Below are 9,920 nucleotides of genomic sequence, written 5' to 3'. Positions count from 1 at the left end.
CCTGCCAAGTCCACTGGGGCAGGGAGGCTCAGACGCCCCACGGCTCCCTCACTTTGGCTTGTCTACCACTCCAGGGCGGTCTCTCTGAGCTGCAGATGACCAGGTTTCAGTTTCTATCCCCTCCCCGCTGGGGTGCTATGAATCCCACTCTGCAAGGCCGCTGGAGGAACCACCGTGAGGCAGAATGTGGCCTCCCTGACCCCTCGTGTCTTCCACCCCACGGCTCAGCACGCCCAACCCCACAAGGCCGCTCAGTTGGAAACAAACCACCAGACTCTGTGTCCCGTTTTTTTATGGTTTTGCAGAATGCCCGACATGAAACATAATTGCAAATATTCGGCTGTGCAAAAGAGAATAGTGCTTAAGTACAAATGGAGACATGATTCTTTTTTTTTTTAAATAAATACTTAAACACAACTCGGGTCCCCCAAGCACCGGGACTCTAAGGTCTGTGTGGCAGAGCTGCCGGCCTGTGGACCCACAAAGACCTCGTGATTCCCCTCCCCCCGTAATCAATACATGGAATCTGGTGCCAATGGTCGATCACAATGAGCCCCCTTTGGAACCTTCCCCAGCCCTCTACTCATGATCTGGCCGGGACAAGGACACTGGAATTTCTCGAAGATCAATGGTCCGTAACAGTTAAAAGTATTCTACAGGATTCCCTTGGTCCCTTGGTCTGGAGGAGGAATGTCTAGATGACCTTCTTCAGCTCGTCATACAGGACCAGCACGAACGCGCCCCCCATGCCCCTCAGGACATTGGACCACGCGCCCTTGAAGAAGGCTTTGCCCCCTTCATCTTTGAAGATCTTCCGCCAGCAGTCGACGGTCCCCTTGTACATGATGTCCGCTGCAAGAGGAAGAGACTCGTTAGACACCGAAATCAGATGCCAATCACTGGGTGAGTTGAATTTCTGATCACAGGGAAAAATGAGGGTCTGCACAGCAATGGCCCAGATTCACAGCCCTGGCCCAGCCCACTGTTGCGGGTGGGGTGGACAGAGACGATATACCCAGAACTCAAGCCCCTAGCCACCACGGAGCCCCATGACCACCCCCGGGATCAGTGCAAGGCCCCTGGCCACTCTAGAGAGACAACGGCAAAGGAAGGGCAGGAGCAAGGGCGCCGGCAGGTACGTGGCAGGACCGCAGGTGTCTAGAACTGCCTGGAGAAGAATTATGGTCACTGACGAGGACCTCCCCCACCCCGTGAAGCCAGTTCACAAAATCTTGTCCCAAAGCCCCCTGGGAAATGCCTCATCTCCTAGCCCACCCCTCCTATGGGCTGAGGCCACAGGGCCACTCGTTCAAGGAGCTCTTGCATTTTCTCATCTCCCCAGAATGAGCCACAGTCACTGGGACTGAGACACGATACCTCCTTTGCGTCCCGACTGCATCATCATTCGCCGCCGGACGGTGTCGAAGGGATAGGAGACCACGCCAGCCACGGCTGTCACCGTCTGCGCGATCATCCAGCTTACGACGATGTGGGTGTTCTTGGGATCCGGGAGCATGCCTGGGGGGTCACCAGCCAGTGTTAGGGCCTGGAGCTGCCCACAAAGCACTACAACCACTGCCCACCCTGGCTCCACATGAAGGTTACGACAATCAGATCATCACTGGGTATCAGGACCGGTTCTGCTACAGGGCCTGCTGGGGGCGCGGCAGGGAAGGCGGGGGAACCACCTGCAGGCCACGGGGTCCCAGAGGCCAGGACTTACTGCCTGGGAGCAGCTTCTCTGTACAGCAGAGATCAGACAAGTCCCGGGAAGTGGGCGCACCACACACTCGCAGCTGTTCTGCTGCAGGCACCCCAGCCCTCGAAGCTAGCACGCCTAGGCCTGCTTTCAGGGTGTGAAGTGCACCCCCTAAAATTCATGTTAAAGCCCCCACCCCTCCTACCCAAGAATACAGAGTCTTTTAAAAAAAAAAGACAATTAACTTAAAGTGAGCTCATCGGGGTGCCCCCTGACCCAACACCACCAATACCCTTTAAAAAATCGAAACCCAGACACACGGAAGACATGAGGACACATGGGCAAAACCGTCTACACACCCAGGCGACCTCAGGAACGGCAACAACCAGATGTCACACTTCCCACCCCTGGGACCGCGAAACCAGCGACGTCGGTGACTGGAGCCCCAGCACAAGGACACACTCACCTTTGGCGGTGTCATACACGCCAAAGTAAGCTGCCCGATAGATGATAATGCCCTGCACAGAGACGTTGAAACCCTGGTACAGGCCCCGGATGCCGTCGGACTTGGTGATCTTCACCAGACAGTCTCCGAGGCCCCTGAACTCCCGCTCGGTGCCGGACTTGCCCACGTCGGCGGCCAGACGGGTTCTGGCGAAATCCAGGGGGTAGACGAAGCAGAGCGAGGTGGCTCCGGCGGCCCCGCCCGAGGCCAGGTTGCCGGCAAAATACCTCCAGAACTGCGTGTGCTTGTCCACGCCCCCCAGGAAGATCTGCTTGTACTTATCCTTGAAAGCGAAGTTGAGGGCTTGCGTGGGAAAGTAGCGGATGACGTTGGCCAGGTTGCCCCTCCAGAAGGACAGCACGCCCTGCTCCTTGGGGATGCGCACGATGCAGTCCACGATGCCCTTGTATTGCTTGTCGGCGGCGATCTGCTTGCTGGCGTGCTGCACCTGCAGGACGGACGGACGGGCTCGCAAGAGGGGCTCCAGCCCGTCCGCGCAGCCGCCCCACGGGCAGGCGTGTCCCTAGACAGCTAACTGGTGCATCTGAGCGCGCTGACTTGTCCGGACACCCGTTCAGGGGGATCGTAAACGGCGCCGCATCAGAACGCGTTGCAACAATGTTGCGACTGCACATTGCAACAATGCTGCCAGCGGCGCGCCAGCTCTGTGACAACTTCCTACCAGGTTTGCAACCGCACCGACCGGTTCAGAGACAAGACAAGACTCCGCGCGCAGCAAAGGGGGCACCAGCCTCGCTTCCGCGGCTCACTCGCCCCCGTCGGCAAGTTGGCGGTGGCGGGGGTGGGGGACGGCGGCTCCCGTCCCGGGCGCACGCGCGGAGACCCCCTCCCGGCGCGGACCGCGCGTGCGCGCCCGCGGCCCCGCCCCCGCGCATGCTGCAGCGCCCACGTGACGCGAGGCCGGCTCCGGAAGCCGGCGGCGCGCGGACAAAGCGGCGCGGCCTCCCACTTCCGGCGCCCGTCCGCCCGGCGGCCTCGCTGCACGCGGCCCGCCCGCCCTGCTCTCACCGCCCCCCCCCCCGCACCCCCAGCGCCCCGGCCCCGGCCTCCCCGCCCCCGAGCGCGCGCAGTCCGCCCCGCACCTGCAGCAGCAGCTTGACCCGCTCGATCGGGGCCACGGCCGTCTTGGAGATGGCGGCGGCGATGCCTCCGGCCAGGAAGTCCTTGGCGAAGGAGATGGCCTGCTCCGTCATGGTGGCGGCGCAGCGGGCGGACAGCGGAGTGCAGGCGCGGAGAGCCGGAGGGTGGGCGCCACGGGCTCAGCGCTGCCGCCGCCGGGACCGAAAAGACGGGGCGGCCAGCGCGCAGCCGCTAAGGGCCCGACGCCCCGCCCCGCGCCCCCGCCCGCCGCGCCCATTGGCTGCGCCGCGCCCCCGCGGGCTGCCGGGAGCCGCGCCGCGCCCCGCCCCGCGCCCGCTAGCGCCGCTCCCATTGGCCGCTCCCTGCCGCGGCCCCGCCCCTTCCCGCGCGCCGCGCCCCGGGGCATGGCGGGAGCGGGGCCCCGCCCATGAGCCGTGGGGGCCGGGGGGCTCGGCAGCCACCGTGACCTTGTCAAGGTCACCGTGGGGCCCGGGCGCACTCAGCGGGCGGAGGAGGCCGGGCGTCGCCGGGTCCCCGAGCCCGGGTTTTTCCAAACTGCTGGAAGGGGCTCGCCCCGGTGACCTCCGAGGTCCGGCTGTCGCCGCCGGGCTCGCCCCGAAGACCCCCGACCCCCAGCCCCTGGCCTATCGCGCTGACCCACGCCCGATCGCGATCCCCGGGCCCGCCCCGAATGCCGCCCCAATTCCGGACCGCGACCCCTTAGCTCTTCCTGCTGATCCCCGAGGTCAGGTCGTGACCCCCGGGCTTACCCCACAGACCCCCGACCCCCAGCCCCTGGCGCATCGCGCTGACCGAGGCCCGATCGCGACCCCCGGCCCGCCCCGAACACCGCCTCCGATTCCTGACCACTACCCCTTAGCTCTTTCTTTCTTTTTTTTTTTTTTTAAAGATTTTATTTTATTTATTCGACAGAGATAGAGACAGCCAGCGAGAGAGGGAACACAAGCAGGGGAGTGGGAGAGGAAGAAGCAGGCTCATAGCAGAAGAGCCTGATGTGGGGCTCGATCCCAGAACGCCGGGATCACGCCCTGAGCCGAAGGCAGACGCCCAACCGCTGTGCCACCCAGGCGCCCCGCCCCCCTTAGCTCTTTCTGCTGACCCCCGAGGTCAGGTCGTGATCCCCGAGCTCGCCCCATCACCATCACTCCCCCTTCCCCCTCCCATCCCTAATCGCGACCCTTTGGCCCTCCCTGCTGATCCTCGAGTTCTGGTCGCGACCTTCAGGCTCGCCCCAAGACTCCTAAGGTCAGGTCCCCACCCACCCCCACACTCACCCCAAAGACCCGCGGGCGGAGCCGTCCTTCACCTAGACCTCCAGAACAGCCAGAGGGACCCTCCACTGACACATCTCGAGACACGCCCCCTGCCCCCAGAGACCCCTCACCATCCCAGGTCTGGGCTTGCTGGGCCCTCCTGGAGGACCGCACTCCGACGTGGGGGTCTCGCAGCCCGCATCGGTTGGTGACCCATGGCGGTGCTCAGAGCACCGGCCTGTGCGCAGCTCACTTACACGCGTGCACTTGTACACCCAGGCGCACACCCACTCCTCACACGCGTGCACTTGTACACTCAGGCGCACACCCACTCCTCACACGCGTGCACTTGTACACTCAGGCGCACACCCACTCCTCACACGCGTGCACTTGTATACCCAGGCGCACACCCACTCCTTACACGCGTGCACTTGTACACTCAGGCGCACACCCACTCCTCACGCGCGTGCACTTGTACACTCAGGCGCACACCCACTCCTCACACGCGTGCACTTGTATACCCAGGCGCACACCCACTCCTTACACGCGTGCACTTGTACACTCAGGCGCACACCCACTCCTCACACGCGTGCACTTGTACACCCAGGTGCACACCCACTCCTCACACGCGTGCACTTGTACACCCAGGCGCACACCCACTCCTCACGCGCGCGCACTGCACACCCAGGCGCACACCCACTCGTCACGCGCGCGCACTGCACACCCAGGTGCACACCCACTCCTTACACGCGTGCACTTGTACACTCAGGCGCACACCCACTCCTCACGCGCGTGCACTTGTACACTCAGGCGCACACCCACTCCTTACACGCGTGTACTTGTACGCACACGTGCATACCCACTCTCGTGCACCCACAGGAGCACATCCCCCCAATTGAGGCTCCCCAAGTCCAGACGTTTCGTGTCCTGAACCTTTTATTGACTTGTAACCAAAGGGCAGGAGTAGTAAGTGTATCATTAGCTGAATTTTACAGTGGTGTAAACACCAAGCTCAGGACAAGATCCTTAAGAGCAGTTCTCAGCCAAGGATTCTTGGTCTTTTCTCCCCCTTTCTTTTCTCTTCCTCCCGGTCTCTTCTCTTCCTTCCTCTTTTTTTCCTCTGTGCTTGCCCCACTTCCGTTTGGTTTCCTGTGTCCCCAGTAGCAGGTTGAAAACCTGTGTGTTGGATGGATGGATGCCAGCAAAGCAGCCAGGAGAGCCCCGGGCACCCTGAGCCTGAGTTTGCCAGTCCCCTGTGTCCTTGCAAATGCCTGCCTCCGTCCTGTCCTGACCTCCAGGAGAGGCAGCTAAGACTCATGGTGCCCCAGGCTGGCCGGGGTGCAGAGGCTGATCCAGATGTAGGGGAAAGGGGGGGCACTCAGAAGTCACTTAAATGGTGAGAGGGTCTGGGCTTGCAAGGATGGCTGTGGAGTTTCATGATGCAAGTGTCCTTGCAAGGACAGCGCTGGAGTTTCCCCGCACATTCTTGCAGCTGAACTGGGACAGGAAGTGGAGAAGGTCCCTGGAGGGTCCAGCCCCACTCTGGCCGCAGCAGCCATGGGGCTGTGCACGAGCGGACAGAGGTCTGGCCTGGGTGCTGGGTGGGGATGAGGAGTTCACTCAGAGGCCCACATCCAGGCACTCCCAGGTGAGAACAGGATCAGCCTGTCTGGGCCAGAAGGGGCCCTGACAATGATTGCCACCGCCCAGGGGAACCTCAGGAGCCAACAGCCTGCTCATTCAGGGTCCAGCTGGTTGGGGTCTGCTCAGACGAGGCCTCCAGGCCTGTGCTGTGCCTTAATTCTCAGTGGCCAGCCACCCCAGCGGTCAGCATGGCGCCCCAGGGGCCCTGGAGAATGCTTCTGGAAGGAAGGAGAGAATGAAGGAAGGAACACGGGCTCTTACCTTTATTGCTAATTGTTCAGAGCACGTTTTTCCACGGGGGTTTGACTCATGCACTCACCTGTTTGTCCTTGGTATGTGTGTGGTAGGGTGGGTGGGTGACATGGCTCCCGTGCTCCATGGGGGCTGACCCAAGGGGCAGTGGGGTCTTGAACACCAGAAACCGAGAACCTCATGTACTTTGGAAAGGACAATCCAGGTACATTGCCCCCCCCCCCCCCCCGCAAAGGGAAAATGGGATAGGATGCCTGAAGGGGCATGATGGGGGGAGGAAGGCTGGGTGGGGTCCTCCAAAGGGTCAAGTTTCCAGTCCCCACGGGGAGATTGAGAAGGATCTCACATTCCTAAGATCTAAGACAGCAACTTGGGTGCTGCTGGAGGTCGGCCGCTGCCTGGCCAGCAGGTGCTTAAATCTTCCTGCCAAAGTATCTGAGAAATGGGAGTATGAACTAAAAAGAGAGATTGTCATAAAAATCAGTTTTAAAAGATAGTGCATTTCAGTTAATGGCTTAGCCCAGGCTAGTGAAGCGATGGGGGTGGACCACGGAGGGGGGCTGTTACGCGTTGTGAACGGGGCCGTGGGTGAGTCAGTCCTGGGGTGGGGGGTGCATTCACGGAGGCCCTGTCTTTAAGTAACCCAGTCTGGTGCGTGGTCAGGAGGGGCTGCCCAGGGACGGTGCCAGATACTCCCACACAGGGACCTTGCAAGGGAGCCACGAGAGGGGACTGTTGGGACGTCTCCTTGGGTGTTGTCTTCATGGCCTCCCGTCCTACCCGCACCCTTGAATGTCTGTGCACCCTCGAATGTCTGGAGGGCAGATTTTATCTAGTGGTACATTCAGACGTCCAGATATCTGCTGAATGAAACCCCGTGGGCATCAATGAATGAGTATCACCGGGAGTCGGGAGGGGGCTGAGGTCAGGCACAGAATTCCAACCTCGAAAACCCTATTGGTTCCTAAAGAGTAAAGACCTTAATTTTTTAAATTAAGATTTTGTTTATTTATTTGACAGAGAGAGAGAGGGAGAGAGAGAGAGAGAGAACAAGCAGGGGGAGGGGGAGAAGGAGAAGCAGACTGACTCCCTGCTGAGCAAGGAATGCCATGCGGGGTTCAATCCCAGGACCCTGGAATCATGACCTGAGCTGAAGGCAGACGCTCAACTGACTGAGCCACACAGGCGCCCCTAAGTAAAGACCCTATAAAGACATATGCACGTGTGTGCACGCACACCCTTTACGTTCTTTCTCAGAGTCCCCTAAAGATGGCTTTTGGGCAGCATTCCTGAGAAGTGAAATCTCAGGTCCTATAGAAGTCCCATTTTCTCTTCTCATTGTTCTAATGGTGCCACGAAGAGTCCCAGCAGATGCAAACGGGGCAAAGAGGGGTATAAGGATCCCACGGAGCCTTCGTCGTATTCTCAAATGCTATCCGGCTGCTGCTCTCCCTCCTGGGGTCTCCCTCGGTGGGTCCTGGGGTTCCGGGCACAGGTGTGGGTATGCAAACTCAGGGTCGGCCACTCCTGGGGTCCCAGGGTGAGGGTCCGGTACGCGGCGGCCACAGGGCAGCCAGGACCCACGGGGGCTTGGCTGTTTCAAGTCATGCGGGCGGGCACTGGTGCTGGTGCGAAGCGCACTCCTTGTTACAAACCCGGTGTCCTTGAGACAGCTCGCGGGCCACCCTGACGAGGTGTGGCCACAGCTCTGCACACCCCAGCCGGGCTGATACACGGAAGGTGTCTGCAGAGACTGTCCTGTTCTCCCAGGATGGGAAGGAGGCTGACGGGGGTGGCCCAAAGTGACCGGGTCAGTGTCACCCAGCTCCACCCGGCTGGAGCTGGATGGGAGTACCAGCCCGCGGGTGTGGACTGGATGGGGTGGAGGAGGGGACCCAGGGTGGGAGGAGCCCTCTTGTGCGGCCACCACCCTCCAGGCCCAGGGGACAGAGGAGCGTTGAGTCCTTCACGTTTGTTCTTAACACGGGGGAGCTGCGGTCACCCAGCTGACCGCACAGACCCCTAGGTCAGCGTTGAACTTCCTTCTCCCACCCCTGTCTCCTATGGACACACAGCTTGTGATTAAAAAAAAATTTGGACTCGAAGCAAAAGTATGCAGTTATGTGTGTGTGGAATATACATATAATACGTTATATATAGGATATACATTGTAAGTATATATAGCTACATAATTGTATATAAAAGACACACTATTATTCTATAACACATGTTCATATTGAGAGAATTGATTTGCAAATACTTGTATATTTTACGAGTTACGTACAGTGGTTTATTTCTGCTATTATAATTTTTTATTATGATTTTTTAAAAAGAGTTTATTCATTTCTTCGACAGAGAGACAGAGCTCACACGTGGGATTGGGGAGGGGGAAGAGAAGCGGAGTGCTCCCTGAGCAGGGAGCCTGAGGCAGGACTCGATCTCAGCACCCTGGGATCATGACCTGAGCTGAAGGCAAACGGTTCACCGACAGAGTCACCCAGGCGCCCCTATTATTATTATTCTTTAAAGATTTGAGAGAGACAGAGCAGGTGCGTGGAGGGGGAGGGGCGGAGAGAGAGAGAGAATCTCAAGCAGACTCCCCACTGAGCGTGCAGCCAGACGCGAGGCTCGATCCCAGGAACCTGAGATCGTGACCTGAGTCGAAAGCAAGAGTCAAGCACTCAACGGACTGAGCCAGCCAGGCTCCCCGATGGTAGCTGGTAGCTGGCAAGCGTGAGCGACAGAACACTCAGGGTGGCCTGTTGGAAGGTGTCCCTGTCTGACCGACAGGCTGTCTTTCTAATAATTACGTAACTTCAACAACAGACGACGTGTGCGTTGGTACGGATTTACTATTTCCCCGTCCACGGGCGAATACAAACGCACCTGCTGTCTTAAGACAACAAGATAAATTAGTGAAAAGCACAAGAGGCTTGAGCGCAAAATCGGTCGCTTGGGGACGCCGCTCGGACACAGTCCTCTTGACCCGGTAAAGCGTCACCCACGTGAGCTAACCTGCGTCTTAAAGAAAGGAGTTCTTCAAGGTCGCACAGGCGGGGGCAGCCCAGCCTCCCAGCCTCCGGGCACAGAGGGTAGGAGACGGGGCGCCCCGGGAACCGGGCACATGGCAGGTGTCCCGCGGTGCCGCTCGGCTGGGGCTCACATGGACAAACAGGTTTGGAACAGGTGTGAAGGAGAAGGAGGAGGACGAGGACAACGGTGGCCAGGGGTGCGGCCTGGGCAGCGCCCAACGCTGACAGCTGCTGGAGAGCGCCAGGCAGGCTCGAGGCCCCCTCCCAGCGCGCCCCTGGGTGCCACGCGGCCTTTCCAGATGTGGAGGGGCTCCAGCCACGCAGCAGGACCTCGGGGGAGCACCTGGGCGGTGCTGCCCCGCTCCGGGCACAGTCAGCCGCATCTCGGGACCCACAAACGAGCTTAGAGCAAG

The 9,920-nt window shown here is 59.9% G+C and overlaps 1 protein-coding gene across 1 annotated transcript; it reads right to left on the bottom strand.

The window, feature by feature from the left end:
* Positions 1–275: 275 nt before the first annotated feature.
* LOC130544378 (ADP/ATP translocase 3) lies at positions 276–3,554 on the bottom strand. The gene is made up of 4 exons (XM_057315893.1): positions 3,308–3,554; positions 2,166–2,652; positions 1,378–1,518; positions 276–852 (listed from the first exon to the last, which is right to left on the bottom strand). The coding sequence occupies exons 1-4, from the start codon at positions 3,416–3,418 to the stop codon at positions 695–697; spliced, it is 897 nt and encodes a 298-aa protein (XP_057171876.1). The 5' UTR covers positions 3,419–3,554; the 3' UTR covers positions 276–694.
* Positions 3,555–9,920: the final 6,366 nt, after the last annotated feature.

Source organism: Ursus arctos, chromosome Y, assembly GCF_023065955.2.
Source record: "Ursus arctos isolate Adak ecotype North America chromosome Y, UrsArc2.0, whole genome shotgun sequence".
NCBI lineage: Eukaryota > Metazoa > Chordata > Mammalia > Carnivora > Ursidae > Ursus > Ursus arctos.
Note: the sequence above shows the minus strand (reverse complement) of the source record. Positions and strands in the feature narration are given on the sequence as shown.